Source organism: Pelmatolapia mariae, linkage group LG12 (genome assembly GCF_036321145.2).
Source record: "Pelmatolapia mariae isolate MD_Pm_ZW linkage group LG12, Pm_UMD_F_2, whole genome shotgun sequence".
NCBI classification, from domain to species: Eukaryota; Metazoa; Chordata; class Actinopteri; order Cichliformes; family Cichlidae; genus Pelmatolapia; species Pelmatolapia mariae.
In genome coordinates this window covers 15,035,168-15,051,108 of record NC_086237.1, presented here as the reverse complement: position 1 = coordinate 15,051,108, position 15,941 = coordinate 15,035,168, and the positions used below count along the sequence as shown (strand labels likewise).

Sequence of the window (15,941 nt, the reverse complement as noted above, 5' to 3'; positions counted from 1 at the left end):
CATGTCCAGTCATCCTGCATTCATGCTAATAAATCACACTGAAATTGGGTAAGGGGAAAAAAAAAGGAAAAAAAAAAAAAAAGTAGTACTGAACTGTTTGTCGTGCTTGTAGAAGACGTTGCCAGCACTTGCATACGCCTGTGTTGAGTTTTCTTAGTGTACTGTCGTGTTTGTTTGAAATAATTGGTTTTCCAGTGTGACTTTCCCTGCCAGGCTTCAGTTGGCATCAAAGCAATAAAGTCTTAAATAGTCTTTGCTGTGTTGTAATCACCACGTTTGAGCTTGTAGCTGTTTTTTGCTTGGTGTGCAGTGATTATGTACACAAACTACGCCAGGCGTAGTTCTCTTCACTATTTAATTTGGGACAAAAGTAAGTTGAAAATGTATACGGGAAGGAGTGAGACTATGGTGAGGTTTTGTGTTTGTCTGCACCACTTGTATGCTGACCACACCACTTCCCCTTTGGCCTCCTTCCATGATCAGTGATGAAATTGTATGGCCAAGCTTGTTCTTTTTACTGAAATTGTTCCTTCAACATACATGTGATAGTTTGTGTAGGGTACGGTTTTCACCCTGTGAAAGTGTGTCACATGTACTCCCGGAGACACCTGCTGTAACGAGAGCTACCACAAAATAGGTTAGAGTACTTTGCCAGATGTTTATATGTTTACGTGTCTGTGGTTTCTGTTTATAGTAGTGTGTAAACGCCTTTATTCACCGCTCACTTTTTCATATTTTGTTATGAAAATAGGAAAGATGTGTAGGATTTATTGAAACATGAAAACATGCATGGAAAGTATATGACGCAAAGAGAGTTTGTACAACTCAAACAAGCTTGACCACATTTATTCTTCAACACAGTCTGAACTCTTTTAGGCAGGCTTTCTACTTTAAGTAGTCTTCAGCAATAGTTCTCTAGGCTTCTTGAAGGACATTAAAAGCTCTTCTGTTGTGTTAAAATGATTTTGCATTGCTGTCTGGTTTCCTCCAGTTTTTAAAAGGCACACTGCTGGGTAATGTCGAACTTTTACTTAATAGTTTTTTGTGCAGAAAATACAATTTTATGTTTGACAAACTGGCTGCTGGTAACAAACTGACTAAATATGTTCTTAAAATTGGTTCTTTGCAAAGTTGTAGGTGTGACACAATCCTGGTTCATCCATTGAGTTAAGTTCCTTGTTTCTGCTTGAGTGATTCATAGGTCTGTGCTAAGTAGCAGGAGTGAAAAAGCAGCAAATTGAAAGACCCTTAGAAAGCCTGGAGAGCTATTGCTCAACAGTACTTCAATAAAAAGAAATACAAGAAAGTCTGGGTTGGAAGGAAGAAATACAGAAATGAGAGTGGCTCAAAACTTTTGCACAGCGCTGTAAGTAACGCAGTCAAGCTGACAGTAAAATGATGGCTCTGACATCAGAGATGAGGGTGGTCTGAGACCTCATTGGTGTCACAGCTGATGTAATCTCATCACAACATGTCCTTTAGTTTGTCCTGTTTTTGCCACACTAACATAAATCAACTATTGCCGTAAAATTTGCTGGCATGAACAACACGACTGCTGAAACTGAGAACTGCCCCCTTTCTCCCTTTTTTTTTCAAATTACCACAAGAACCAAAATGAAGCCAGCTATTGGATTTCAACCTTGGTGTTGAACCTTTTTAAATGATGGAGAATCTAAACTCTGCTGCTCACCAGCATAAATCAGGATCCCTCCCCTCATCATCGTCGCTTAATACACACAGTATTTTTTATGGATATTTTTACAGTCCGGCTCTCTTCGAGCATTAAAACATCTGGACTAATTAGGTGGCATGCTAAAACTTTATTAAAAGGTTTTGGCAGAGTTGGTGAATGGGTGGTTGTTAAGGTTTAGGTTACAGCCAGCATGATTCATGTCAGCCAAGCTCAGGATGGATGTTTTATTTTATTTTACTTCATGGTGGGTTTGAACAGGGAAGGGGGCTCTCTGTGGGGATGTCTGTTTGCCTCACCAGATTCTTATCCAGGGCTATAATGGCAAAAGATGATCCATCTTATACTCCTCTCAAGTAGATCCTCTGGAGGCTGCCTTTCCCCCTTTCTGAAGCCCCTGTCAGGAGATCAGAAGGAGGAGTGGGGTGGGTGGGGAGGGGAATGTGGCTGACTTAACTGATAGACACGTTGTTTGCTCAGCAGCACTTGGTCTATTCTTCCAGATAGTTAGTTATAGCTGAGTACTCTTCTCCAGTTTCTGTCTCCAGCTTTCAGACCCATAGACTGAATCTTATTGAAATAAGGTAAACAGGAAGTGAGATCTCAGCTCTCTTTTGTGTCTTTTATAGACTTGTCACCTCTTTGAGAGGGTGTCAGAAATGTTAGTTTCCTGCCTGCTGTAATAAGAGAGAAACATGTTTTTCCTTTTAGTACGTACTTAATTCTGTTAGATTTGTGCTGATAGTTTTGTGATATTTGTCAATGTATTTCATGCGCAGTGTTTGAAATGCACATTTCCTTTTTAGCTAGAGGTGAATAGCTCTGTTATTACTGTAAACGGGGGGGGGGATAGTTGGGTCTTACATTTACCTGATTAAGACTTTTGATGCTTTTTAAGTTGAGTTTCTTATAAATATCAGAATATACTTGCCGCTGAATTAGATTTTTGTCAAGCTTTTACTGAAAGTCTGTCCTTGGGTCTGACTCTTTCAATGTAGCGATTGAAAAGAAGCAGTAAATTAAATGCAACAGTCCTTGTAATCAGATTTTTCTCCACCTTGCTTCTCATCTGTTGATACAAGTTTAATTTGGATACCTGTTCTTATGGTTTAGTAGTTCAGAGTTTAAGCACTACCTAACATATCTCACAAGGAGGACAGAAAACTAAATTGTGATTGGATAATTTAATTAGGTAATTTTAAGTATTTGGAGATTAAGAACAGGCTAACGGTTAATTTCTTGCTAACTAGCAAATCCCTGTTAGACACACTTTGATGACTGGCACTGCTGAATAATAAGAAGGTTAACGGTTGTTCATAGGTAGATTCTACATATGCAGCATGTCCTATTTAAAAGTGAATGTGTTAAGCTCCAGCTTTCTGTGTCACGTTTTAAGTGTCCAAAAGTGTTTTAATAGGTTTAAGCTCATCGTCGCCTTCCGTTTTCAAAGTCAGAAGGAAGTGGCTGTGTCCACATGCTGCATATTGGTGTCATAAAGTGTGGGCGGATTAATTATCCTGACTGGTCCATTTAGCCTCTTCCACATATGGGTAGAATGCACAGTCCCCCAGTCCCAGTCTAAAGCCTTTGGTTGCATTTACACTTTGCTTTTTCCATTTATGATTTCTGCTTTTCTTTCTATAAACTGTTTAGCTTCTTTCTGAATGCCAAAATGCTCCACAGTAGTTTCCTTAAGTCCTCTGGTTCTGTAGTGTAATCACAAGTAAAGCTTGGTCATCTGCCAAGATGACTAGTAGGTTAAAGAACTTCCTCTGTTCCAGTATTTGTCTGGTGTTGTTTTTCCACATGTTCATGTCATTATTTCTCTCTTTTCTGTCTGTCTCTCTCTCTTTTTTTTTTTTTTTTTCTTTTTTTTTAGTCAATGGATGTTCAAGCTACACACCAGGCATTGGCTCTGTTTACAAGCTGTTTTGGTAACTCTTTGATTAACTAGACCCTGGGGAGCTAATAGCTATTACAGTAAATAGGCCAGTTAATGCTGTCCCTGTTGGAGAGCTAGAGAAGGACAGCTGATCTAATGCACACTGTCTAACCTCACAGCAGAAACCTGTGAGCCACAGGTCTTCCTTGAAGTCCAGGGCCCTATTTTAAGCATTAACTGTCATCTTTGTTTACACGCACGTTACAGCAACAGCTGGAGGAGGAGGCCGCAAAGCCCCATGAGCCAGAGCGACCCATCTCGCCACCACCAAGTGAGGCCAAGCACCGCAGCCTGGTGCAGATCATCTACGATGAGAACAGGGTCAGTGGAATTCACGCACGCACACCTTGCATTTGAAATAGTTTCACTTCATTTTGACTATATTTATCAGCACAAGTAAATAATAGTGGAGGAGGGCACACATTTCCTCATGTTTGGGTGGTTTTTGGCTGGTGCACAATAAGCCCCTAAATTAAGTTGTGCTGCCCTTTGAACATTCTCTGATGCGTGATGTATGCTAATTTTGTTCTAATGTCAGAGATGAGAAGCTGCTCAGAGTTTGAAAATAGTTTCTGTAAGCTAATCTAAATTGCACAGCAGGTGTAGCTTTGAAGAAACCGCATAACATACAAGTAGTGCATAGTACTTTTGTGATTTTCATTAATACACTTACACCATAATCAAGTGTGTGTTGCTCATGGTGGGTTTATACAGTCTGCAAGAATGTTTTTTTTTCTTTTCATTGTGATCTGTCATTTTTAAATACCTTATTTGATTAAATTCTTGAAAAAAAGCCCAACCCTAAATTGTGTAACAGAGACGGTGAGTGTCACAGATGCATCTCATACCTGTTCTCTAGTCTTTAATGTCAGGCAAGGCAGAACGAGTTCCTAAAGGTCAGCATATGAAGTATGATGAATCACAGGTGTACGCATGCAAAAAAACCCAAACAAACAAAAAACATACACATATCAGGAAATGATACAAATGCACTTGTGTCTTTTATGCAGGTCTGTTTATGCAAATTCTCAATTTTTTCCAAAAAGAAAAATAAAGCAAAAATAAAAAATTCATTAGAAAATGTGGCCAGTCTTATTTATTTATTTATTTATTTATTTATTTATTTATTTGAAAAGCCCAAATCAAGGCAATAATTATGTGCTGCAGAGAATTATATGTTGTGTACACAAGTCTATATTTGAAGTGATTCTCTGTGCTCTCGGTCCCTCTAGTGGTTGGAAGGAGGTTTGCACCTCCATTTTTATTTTTATTATTTATTTATTTATTTTTAATAAAGTGGCCTTTTAAGAAGGGAAGTCCTCCTTTCATTTCACTGTGCCCCCAGATTCAGGCAAAGAAGCTGGGTTTAGGAACAGGTAAACAACTACTTGCTTGCTAACAAAGCAAATTTCAATATTGTCAACATTTCTGGCACATTCAAGGCACCAAAAATGAAGAATCGATTGGAAAGGTGTAAAGTTTTAACCCTGACTAAATGTCATTCCAAAAAAAAAAAAAAAGATCACCAGTTCAGGGACACTTTTTCTATCTGTGCTTGTTTTGAATCATCATGGGCATGTCAGTGTAGGGTCATCCATTCTGTGTTATTCAGAGTCCGTGTATGGAGGCTCCAGTAGCACAAAGTGACGTGTTGGTCATAGCCTACGTCTTTTACAGCTACGTTTTATGTCCTTGCCTTTGGCTAAAGGCAGTATGTCGGACCGTTACACAAAAAACAAACCGACAAATCTTGGTATTGTGTGTCCTGGATCTGACTGCAGAGCAGAACATTTTTGCGTCATCTTTTTGCCTTCAGGTTTTGTTTTTATGCAGAAGCTTGGTTTTTAGAGAACAATCATTTTCTGCTAGTTCATGGCCACAAATGGCATTAAAAGCCCTTTTAGGAGAGCTGGGCTTGTCCTTCACAACTCTTACTGTCATCAGGCACAGCCGACTCAAAGCATTTCTGCGAAATAGCAGGACATTGCTTAAGAGTTATCTGGATGTGTACAAATGGCTCACTTGTAGCGTTACCTCTGTAACACTTCCCACTTCCCTCTCACTGACTTGATGTACTTTGGCCTACTGCCGACCCTCCAACTTGCTTTTGCTCCACCCTCACTTTCTAAAAAAGAGCTTTTTTTTAAATTTTTTTTTCTAGTTTTACATTTGTTCTTCCTCTCTATGCAGGATTCTTAGGGTCATATTAAGAAATTATTCTATGTTTTGAGAATAAAGTCAAAATTGAAGTCAAAATACTATTTTAGCTAAAAAGTGGAAATGTAGAGATTCCAGACAGCTTCTATACCTTCTACAAAATGCCTGGTCATGATGATTTAGTAAAACAGTAAAACAGATTGGACAGCTGTCTTATCTTGTGATACAACATGCATCCTTTTTATTGCACAAGGGTGTGACCATCGATATCCTTGCTATTTCATATTTTACAAATCAAGCCAAATTTTTAAGTCTGGCTTATTTCCCTTCTGGCCAGATGCAACTTTCTGCACCATCTTTTCAGTGTCTTTATACTGTCTTTATGTGCTAAAAGAGAAATTTCCTTGTAACTAAAACGGAAAATGATGTAAGATTTCACTAACTCAACTACACAAGGCATTGTTTAGAGGGTATAGGAGCCGTGGCAGTTTGTCTTGAAACAACAACTGGAATCTCCACATTTCAACTTTTTTCTCAAAAGAGAATTTCACCTTTATTCAAGATAATAATTAAAATATAAAGATGATGGTCTTAGAAAACTGAAATTTAACATAATACAGTAAGATATAAAATGAATCCAGGTATTGTGATCTGAGGCAGTAAAGATATCATGCTCAGAGAAAACAGTTTTTTCTAGCTTGGTTTTAAATACTACATGTGAATGAGTGTAAACTCTACTCAGCCCAGAGGTGATAATACACTTCAAGGTGTACGGTAGCTTCTAGAAACGCCAGGAAATCTTAGAATAACTTGTACAGCCCCATCTTTTTTTGCAGACAACCGTTAACAGTAAATGGCCTGTTCTAGATAGAAATCTTTTACGCCTGGCAACATCTGACTCAACGGCTCCTGGAGCGTATATTTTATTTTTTTTAATGCACTCAAACTTCTCAAAGCACACCGAGCTGTGGAGACCTATTGTTGTGTGGTTGACTGTTCTGTCTGTCCTTACAGGATAAGCTCGACATGTATTAGTGGTCAGTCACAGCATCACTATAAGTTAGAGCTTGTGCACCCTAATTTTTTAAAGCAAATGATATAGCCTCAAATGTTTGCTTTTTTTTTTTTTTTTATTTTTTTTTATTTATTTTTTTTTTTATAGAGGTTGCAAAATAACTTGCATCCTTTATGTCCCTCAGCTTTGGTGCTATACCCAATTTCAAACAAAAATAATCACTGATAGGTGTGTGCTGAACACCACCTTGAGTATGTATTTTAACATGTCGCCACACACAGGTGTGTGTATTTAAGCATCTGTCTATTATTACTTCAGCCTCCGTGTACCCTTTTGAGCTCATGTCTTTGTGTTGTCATTTGTTCCTTCTACGCTCTGCATCACCAGCTTTCTCATGCAGGGTTACAGCCTCATTTCTGCTGACAGCCCTTTATCAAACTCTGGGGAAGGCTCAGCTCAGCTTCACTCTTCTCATATTTAGGACACGGACACAAAACACAACAGGAAAAAAGATCCTGTGTTACACTGGCTTATCAAAATTGCATTGAGCTATGCTAAATTCTTTCATTATTCTGTGTTAAGTTTGCCCTCTAGGCTTTGCTGTCTTTTCGTACCTGTTTTTTGTTTTTCTTTTTTCCCCCTAATGGGAGTTTCACAGGTCTGTGATTGTAGTCACATTACAAAAAAACCCCCAAAACAAAAAAACACACTGTTGTAGTTTTAGTTTGAGCTTATGACCTGCTGGAGAAAATAGTTGATTTACAACTGCGCAGACCTTAAGTCCAGTGTGCTACCACAGGGGAGTGTGATTGAAATAATGGAGCCAGCTTCTCCGCTTCGGTTGTGTGATGGGCTATGTGTGGTAGTCATGGATCGAGAGAGCAGTTATTAAAAGCATCGTCCCTCCCTCATGAAATAAGCAGAATAGTCTTGTCTGCTCCCCCTCCTCACTCTTTATCTCTGAACATGCCATTTCAAGTATTTTCATCTGAATGTGTGTTTCAAGCGGTTTGAGGTCAGAAATCACGCAGTCTTGTTCTCAAATTCGCTTAAAGTGTCACAGCCAGGAAATGAATATAAATCCTTGAGTCTCCCTATTCCCCCGAGGATGAAAGGCTGCTTTTAATAATTGCTGCTCATTAACTGCTTCTGTAGTGAGCAAGCTCTCTGAGGCAACACTCTGCAGCCTGTTACACCTACTCACTGGTGACGAGCAACAGGAATGAGGAAAAACTCTAATCAGACTGAAGGAAGAATAATAACATCCCGATACAGTATTTGCATTTGAAAGATATGTATGCTGTGCATATGTAAAGCATCAGTGCTTCTGCTTGCATTCATAGTAGGAGGAAATGCACGGTAGTTTTAAAGGTAGGAGCTGTGTCATTTGGATTCCCTCTCAGGTGACCTACTTGTCAGCCTGTGTTGACTGAAGCTGAGCTGTGCTGAGCTTCTCTGGGGTCTCACTTTCAAGTCTGTTTGCATGAGTCTTGTATAAACTTAGGAGAAGGTCCCCAAACACCTCCTTTGTTACCTCTACAGTGAAAAAACATGGTGGGAGGTGAAGCGTGTAGGCTTCATCACACACCCACCCACTTCTCCCACATGCTCCTCTCCATCCACCACCCTTCTTTGTTTTATACTGCCATCCTGCCTGTAATAGCCCTTTCCCATTAGTACCTACTTGGGGTTTTAGGGTTTTCCATTACGTGATAACACCTGATACCATATATGCTTTTTTTGGGTACCTACTCGACCGCGGTTCCAAGTGATCCAGGGCGACTGGAAAATATGACATCAAAAAACTGTGTGCCACCAATTGGCTAGTCAGAGGCATCACGTGATGAGTCATTAGAGCTTCTGCTTCACGACAATTGAAACCGCCATTTTTAAAACCAGGCGACAAGGGAAATGGCTACACGGAAACAACACGGTGGACACGAGTCTGAAATATGCCGCAGGCCGCCCTAGTTGTCGTGTTCTTGTCGCATACAAATGACGTCACGGGACGTTCAGACGCGTTGCTATAAAGACCCCACGCCACCTTAGGCGGTAGTCGATTGTAATGGAAAACAAGTCGAGACGTGTCGTACCACCTCAAGTCGCGTCGAGGTAGTACTAATGGAAAAAGAGCTGAAGCCCAGGCAGTTTAGATTGATCATTGAGGAAAATGAACTGAGATGTGAAACGGAGCGTGCAGCGTGCCACCAAGGAGGGTCTGTTTGATTAAGCTTACATAGTGGAATGACGGAAAGCATGAAAAAGCACTGAGAGGAGCAGTCTGGGCCACTGCTTGCAACATTTGTCTAGTGGAGGGAGCTAAATATAAATGTATGGAGGAGCAGAGCAGCAGAGAGGTCACCCCGAGATGGGTGTGTGTGTGTGTGTGTTTTCTTTTTTGTTTGTTTGTTTGTTTGTTTGTTTGTTTTTTGTTCCCCCCCTCCTTTTTTTCTTTTTTTCCTTTTTTTAACTGCCCAGCTTCATGCCCCAACACCCCTCCTCTCTTGTTTTATGGTCCCTGGACCAGGAATTTTGTTTTTTAAGGGGTTGATGGCTGTAGGTAGCTTGGGGTGAGAGCTTTCTCTGTCTTTCATCAGATGTCTCTTATTAGATAAGTACCAAAGCCTTGTAGCCCCCACCCCTCCTTGTTCCTTGTGTTTTTTTTCTCTTCTGTTTTTTTTCTGCTCTTTCTCTCCCACTCACTTTTTGTTCCACTCCCACTTGCTTTCCTGCCCGCCTGCTCTTCCTCTCTTACCTCTCTGCTCAGGGGTGGTGAGTAATCTTTTATTTTTTTTATCTGAGCGAGAGAGAGAGAAAGGGGAGAGGGTGCTGAGGCAAGGAGCTGTGGCCCAGCTTCAGTTAAAAGCTCTAATAATAGTCAACGCATCCATCTCTCCATCCAGCCGGCAAGCAGTGGTGTAGCCTTAGTGATCAAGTTAACATGTTCATTGCGTTGCCGTGGTGATGGCAGAGGTGCAGGCGGCCGGCTAATGTTCTACTTGTGTTTATCTTTGCTCACTAGAAAAAGGCAGAAGAAGCTCACAGGATACTGGAGGGACTGGGACCCAGGGTAGAGCTGGTGAGTAGAGACTTTATTTTATCTCACAAGTCAGTTTTTGCATTTCCCTTCCCTCCTCCTCCCCTGTGTTTTTTCACAAGGTCACATTAGAGGGATAAAGGATGCTTAGGGGAGAGGAACAAGTCTGATCACATCATGGCCTCAGTTCTTAGGTTAAAAATAATGAAGTGAAAACATTTGTTTGCTACCTTAAAGCTCCATTAGGTGGTATGTTAAATATTTAATTTTAAATAAAATGACTCGCATGTTGCTTGTTCTAGCAGTCGTATTGAAATGAGTACTTCTGCTCCTTTATACATTTCCAGACTACTATGTTTTTTTTCTTCTACATCCTAATATACTATGTGTGTCCATCTGGCTGTCCATACATCTTACTCCCACATGCATAGTAGCACACTGAGTGTGTCCACTTGGCTTTTTAAGTTTTTTTTTTTTTTATATGAGCCTATTCAAGAGCCCACGCAAAATACTATCCCTAGGTTATTTGTTTTATGAGTGAGTTCGCTGGATTGAATTATATCATGTTATCGGTCTTCTGTCAGTCACAGCTTTGTGTCAGTCTTGCTAACCTCTTGAAACCCTTAAATAATAAATTTCTAAAAGCTGATATCGCATAGATCCCAAAACTGCAACTTTCATCACGCGCTAAGCAAAATTCACTGAACCAGCAACAAAAGAAGACCGAAATCATATTTCACTTTTGAAAACTGTAACATGAATTCAGCCTTACCTTTGCTTTTTTTATACTAAAACTTTAAAAATCGTGGATATGTCTCATTTCCTGAAAATCTCCCACAATGCCTCAGACCGTTTCCTGCCAAAACGTTGCCATTTTCCGACAGTTACAGAGATTGAATTTAACAATGGTAAGTGTTGTGCTTTTTGCGTTCACTTGTATTTCTCGCCCTGCAATTTCTGATTGGTGGGGTTGATGTAAAGATTGTGATGTTACTGTGATCCTATTGGCTCAAATGATTAAAAGGAGGGCTCAGTCATGCAAATCGGCCAATAGAAGCCAAAGTTACTGCCCCTCAGAATTTTCAGGCCCAAGGACTATCCATTACATTCATTGAAGGCCCATTATGCACGTGTATGTGGGTAATTCTTCAGAAAATATTCAAATACAAGAAATCTTTAGGCATGTAAAGAAAGTTAATGCTGTTAATACCTAAGAAATTTCAATTTTCACTCACTGTGCCAAATTGCAAAACGCCTGGCTATGTCTTCACTAAAACCTCGGCAACTTTTCTCAGTTTCACTTCCGCAGCATTGCAACTATTACACATATAATATCCATATGGTGATTCATGATTTTCTGGAGTTTTGTATACTGCAGCATATTTTCAAAGGTCTTTTTTTTCATATTTTCTTAAAAATATATATATATTTTTTTCTTCCATCCTCAGTTACTTTGACACCTATATTTACACCTCTGATAAGGTCTCACAAGTTTTAGCTTTGTTTTGATACTAAGATTGTTTATCCAGAGTGTATGCAGAGACATACTATATTTATTTTGGACATTTTATTTTCGAGCAGTAACCTCAGGAAAAACCCTGGGGTTTAAGAGGTTAACTCTTGGTCATATTTTATTTTTATTTTTTATTTTTTTTTTGCTGTAATGTGAGAGTCATATTCATGACATGTTGGAAGGAAAAGTGACATATGACCTTTGTTTTATCTGTTATACAGTTGGAAAAAAATGGCTTTCTGTTCATCAGCTTTTTTTCCCTCCAATCCAGCCTCTGTACAACCAGCCATCTGATACCAAGCAGTACCATGAAAACATCAAAATGTGAGTCTGTCATTATATATGCCTGCACACTCTCATCACCAAGTCTTTTATACACAAACACTAAAGTACAAGTGTAACGTATTGAATAAGTTAACTGACATGGGACCTCCTGTGGGATAAATGTCACTGTAGAGCTCTTGATGGACATGTTTTTATATAAATTAATTACAAACGGATGTATTTAAAGATGTACACCGATTAGCCAAAGCGCTAAACCCACTGACAGATTAATTTTTTTGTGTCAGTGTTGTGTTTTTTGTGTCTTTTTGTTACAACTGCACCTGTCAAGCAATAGAATAAATTAAGCTGTGAGTGAACACAAAGAGGAAGGAGAAAAAGGCAGCTTTAAAGATCCAAGTGATTTTGGCAAAGACCGCCCACTGAAAGTGGGTCAACAACTGGTGAATTAGCGATAAGGTCATCGGTAGTCAGTGTGTGTTGATGCACATGGGATTGAAGAACTGCTGCTGTTGACCTCTGTCCTAAATGGTGAACATCGGTGTCAGAACTGGATCCTTCAACAGTGCAGGGTGTTCTCTTCTAAATAATGATTTCTTTTACATCATGTGGATGTTTAGGGCCACTTTTTCCCAAATTAGCAAAGAGATTGGAAGGAGAAGACCTGGTGAAAACAGTGTTCATCTGGGAAAACTGGATTTTGCTTTGACCTACCAAAACATTAGATGCTTTCAGACCAGAAAAACGTATACATTGTTCTAATTACCTAATATCCCTTTTTTGTGTCTGTGTGTGTCGGCACTTTAAGAAATAGGGACGATAGTCTTGCTTCTAGCACAGCACAAACCTTTGACCTACCTAAGTGTATGGTTGGGTTTTGATTCAAGAAGAAGTTTATCTTCTTGAATCAAAACTAACCATACACAGCCCTCTGGCAGAAACCTGTGTTTAAAAAAAACAAAGAACAAAAGTCAGTTTTATGGTATGGAGGAAATGGAGTGCAAATTCACTTGTCAAGAGAGATGTAAAAACATTTGCTTGCATTTCCTGTCAGCTTGCAGCCTGTGGTAACCACACACAGCGACACAATGTACTGAGAAAAATTATGAAGCTGAATCCGGATTACAAGAAAGTCAAAAGGCCACAGAGACCAAAGCGGAGGAATATAAGTTTCTATGGTTGACTGGTTCCTGTCTTTTGGTGTCGACTGGCATATACTGGTAATGTAGGCACAAAGGATTTGTTATTCAAGCTTTTGGAAACCATCATCAGTGGCACCAGGACCTGCAGTTTGCTGGTAGAGACATCTGTTAAGGGTTAATGACTCCCTTTATACTTGGTAACATATAAAGAAAATAGTTTTTTGTTCAAATTATGTTCAAATTGAGTTCTTTAAACCATGGACGTAGTGTCAATTCATACTTCTCCTTTCCAGATATATTATTATGAAACGTAACACACAACTCCAATCATAGTGTCCTCGGTCTTGTTGTTGTAGTTGTTGCCTTACCAGCTGCTAACTGGTTAACATTTCACCCTGCTGATCTCACTGCAAAAGGTCTCCTTTGCAACTTATTGGATATTAAGGATCTGCTGCTAAAGTCCTGGGGAGTCACCCCCCTTGGCAGGTCAGAACTGCTTCAGCAGCACAAGGAAGAGGTGCAGAAGACTCAGGAGCTAGTTTTAATGTTGCGACTGATTGATGTGTAGTCAGTGTATACAAGGAATTTGAAACCATGATAGTAAAACGTTAAGAGCAACAACACCTACATAATGTAAATCAGGTCTACACAAGGCAATTCCTGTTATATTCTGTTAACTCAGCCTTTGTTTTTGTTTTTATTATAATTCCAGCGATTGATACTTGGTAACCTTAGCAGCCATTAATCCCTGCATTGGTTTTATATTGCAGTGTGAGAAACTAGCTGCTTTCCACCACATCCCATATTTCAACTATCCTTTACCCATTGGCAGACCACAAACAATGACATTTCAGAGGGGGATGTGAGATAAGCTAAGTAGTGAGACTTGATGGAATTAATGTGTGTAACAATGGGGAGGCTAAGGGGTTAAAAACACAAGCAAACACAAAAAAATGCCTACTGGAATAAGAGAGGAGCAGAAAGTATACAATCCTGTGTGGCACTGCCATGTCTGTCAATATAGCTTATGTCCATCTGTAATCTTTTAAGGACTGTAATTCACAGTGAGGGACATCAAACGACTCTGGGAGGGTGTAGTGGCTCGCCTGCACCGTTGGCACTGTAGTTTGGGCAGTGGCGCACCACAAGATGTGTCTGACCTCTTACCCGCACACTGCTGTCTTCACCCCTTTTGATCCCTTCATCGTTTGATCAGTATTATTGCCTCAAAGCAATTAACTGAAAACTGTCTTCACTCTCTTCGTGTTTATGTTATTAAATACCAGTGTGTCGCTTTGAGCCTGCACAATTGACTCCTTTGTTTTGTTAACTGGTTTGATAACCTTGGTATTCATGTTGGGATAGGCGACTAGCAGTATCTCTGTGGAGCTCTGTCTCCATCCTAGTTCATCATCTCAGTGTATCATCACACAGTAGTAGTAGTGTCCAAAGGACATTTACAGATATCCTTTGTGTATGCAGTTTACTGTAACGGCAAATTCTAATTATGAGGTTTGAAAAGTTTTTTTTTTCTTAGTGTGGTGGCACCACTGTAGAACATCTGTCACAATTTTGCATATAATGCGTCTTTCAGCCGTCATGTTTTAGAGGTATAATGCCAAATTACAGTGTTCTCCAATATCTCAGAAATGGCACCGGCTTACAGCAGGACAAAGGAAACCTTTTGTAAGTGTTCAGGGCTGCTAATCTTTCCCTTTGCCATCTGGTGTCTAGAGGACAAAGCCATCTCTGTCCTTAAAGAGCTTAATCTATCAGTCCTGTTTTTGCCATAGTGAGTTAGTTCTCATCCATTATAGGCCACACTGTGTGGACATCTACACTATCTAGCTGGATTTGGCAGCTTTTATCTTTCCTCAACCCTGCTGCAATGCCACAGCTCAACATGTGTCTGTGTTTGTATGTGTGTGTGCGTGGGAGTGTTTTTGTAGGTTGGGGGTTGAGGCTCTGTAGATCTGACTTGGTTTTGGTACTGCAGATAAAAAGTTGGGAATGCGAGCAGGGCCATCGTCAGCATTTATCTCTGCTTACTGAATGCTATCGTGCTATCTTTAAATTTTCACAAGAGTCATACACCCCTGTTAGCCCACTTCCTAGTTTTCCGTCCTTGTCCATGACCTGAAGGACCCTGCGGCTCAGCTGAAGTGACTAATGTAGAATAAGATTACATTAATCAGTGGGGAACGTGACCTTACAAGTGACAGATTAAGTGTCAGGAATAAAACTCTGTCTTGCAGCAAAGAAAGAGACAAACTGAGTGGCTGCCTAAGGAGATTACTGGCCCTGACCTTTATTTGAAGCTCTGTGGCTGGCTGTTCCCAGCACAGACAAGTTTTATAAGTTTGGCTCCCCTCGCTGTCCTTTCCACCCAGAAGCAAGTTTGAGTTTATCGAGCGGTGGCATACAAGGACAGGCATTGTTTGTGTTTATGTGAGAGTCTGAGAGAGAGTGTGTGTATGTGGTTATTGATGTATTGAGAAAAGTGCTGCACAGAAGCTCCTGAAATAATAGAAAATGTACCTGAGGATCTTGAGGACATCATAGACTTGGCTCTATTATGTGAGAGAAATATGATGAAAGCCAGAGCAGTGTCTGATAATGATTGGATCCCCCTCACATGTTCTCACCTTATTCTTTTATTCCCGTCCTTCTGCCCTCTGTTTTCTCCTCTTAGAAACCAGGCGATGAGGAAGAAGCTCATCTTATACTTCAAAAGGAGAAATCATGCTCGTAAGCAGTGGGTAAGTATAGAACTTCACATTTTTGACTCTCTGCTGGTCTTAGCCCGTGACGGATGACTAGTGTGAAAGTGGGCCAGCTGCTCCTTGAAGTGCGTGGCCATTTTAGGCATACCAAAGAAAAGGGCTGTGGGTATGATCTGCTGTTGGTACTTGCACTGTGCTCTTGGGAAACAATTGCTTTCAAAACCAACCAAAAAAAATAAAACTATGTTGTCATCTGAAAGTATAATTTTGAATTCACTGTCAGCCAATCACTGTAATGAGCAGTGTACAGAGTTACTCCATGCTCCAGCCTGCCAGGGCCTGAGTAAGACTGAGCTAAAGAGCACGACTATAAATAAAGCTGAGATCAATGGGGTGAGTTCTGATGCTAGAGCCAGGCAGCCATTGTAAAATCAACTGAC

At 40.1% G+C, this 15,941-nt stretch overlaps 1 protein-coding gene across 4 annotated transcripts in view; it reads left to right on the top strand.

Moving 5' to 3' along the window:
• ncor2 (nuclear receptor corepressor 2) overlaps positions 1 to 15,941 on the top strand; it is a 92,616-nt gene that overhangs the window by 37,445 nt on the left and 39,230 nt on the right. For all 4 annotated transcript variants that reach the window (XM_063490280.1, XM_063490278.1, XM_063490279.1 and 1 more), the window contains exons 6-9: positions 3,840 to 3,953; positions 9,827 to 9,883; positions 11,626 to 11,678; positions 15,471 to 15,537. In XM_063490280.1, the coding sequence (XP_063346350.1) occupies positions 3,840 to 3,953; positions 9,827 to 9,883; positions 11,626 to 11,678; positions 15,471 to 15,537 (291 nt within the window). The remainder of the gene's footprint in view (positions 1 to 3,839; positions 3,954 to 9,826; positions 9,884 to 11,625; positions 11,679 to 15,470; positions 15,538 to 15,941) is intronic.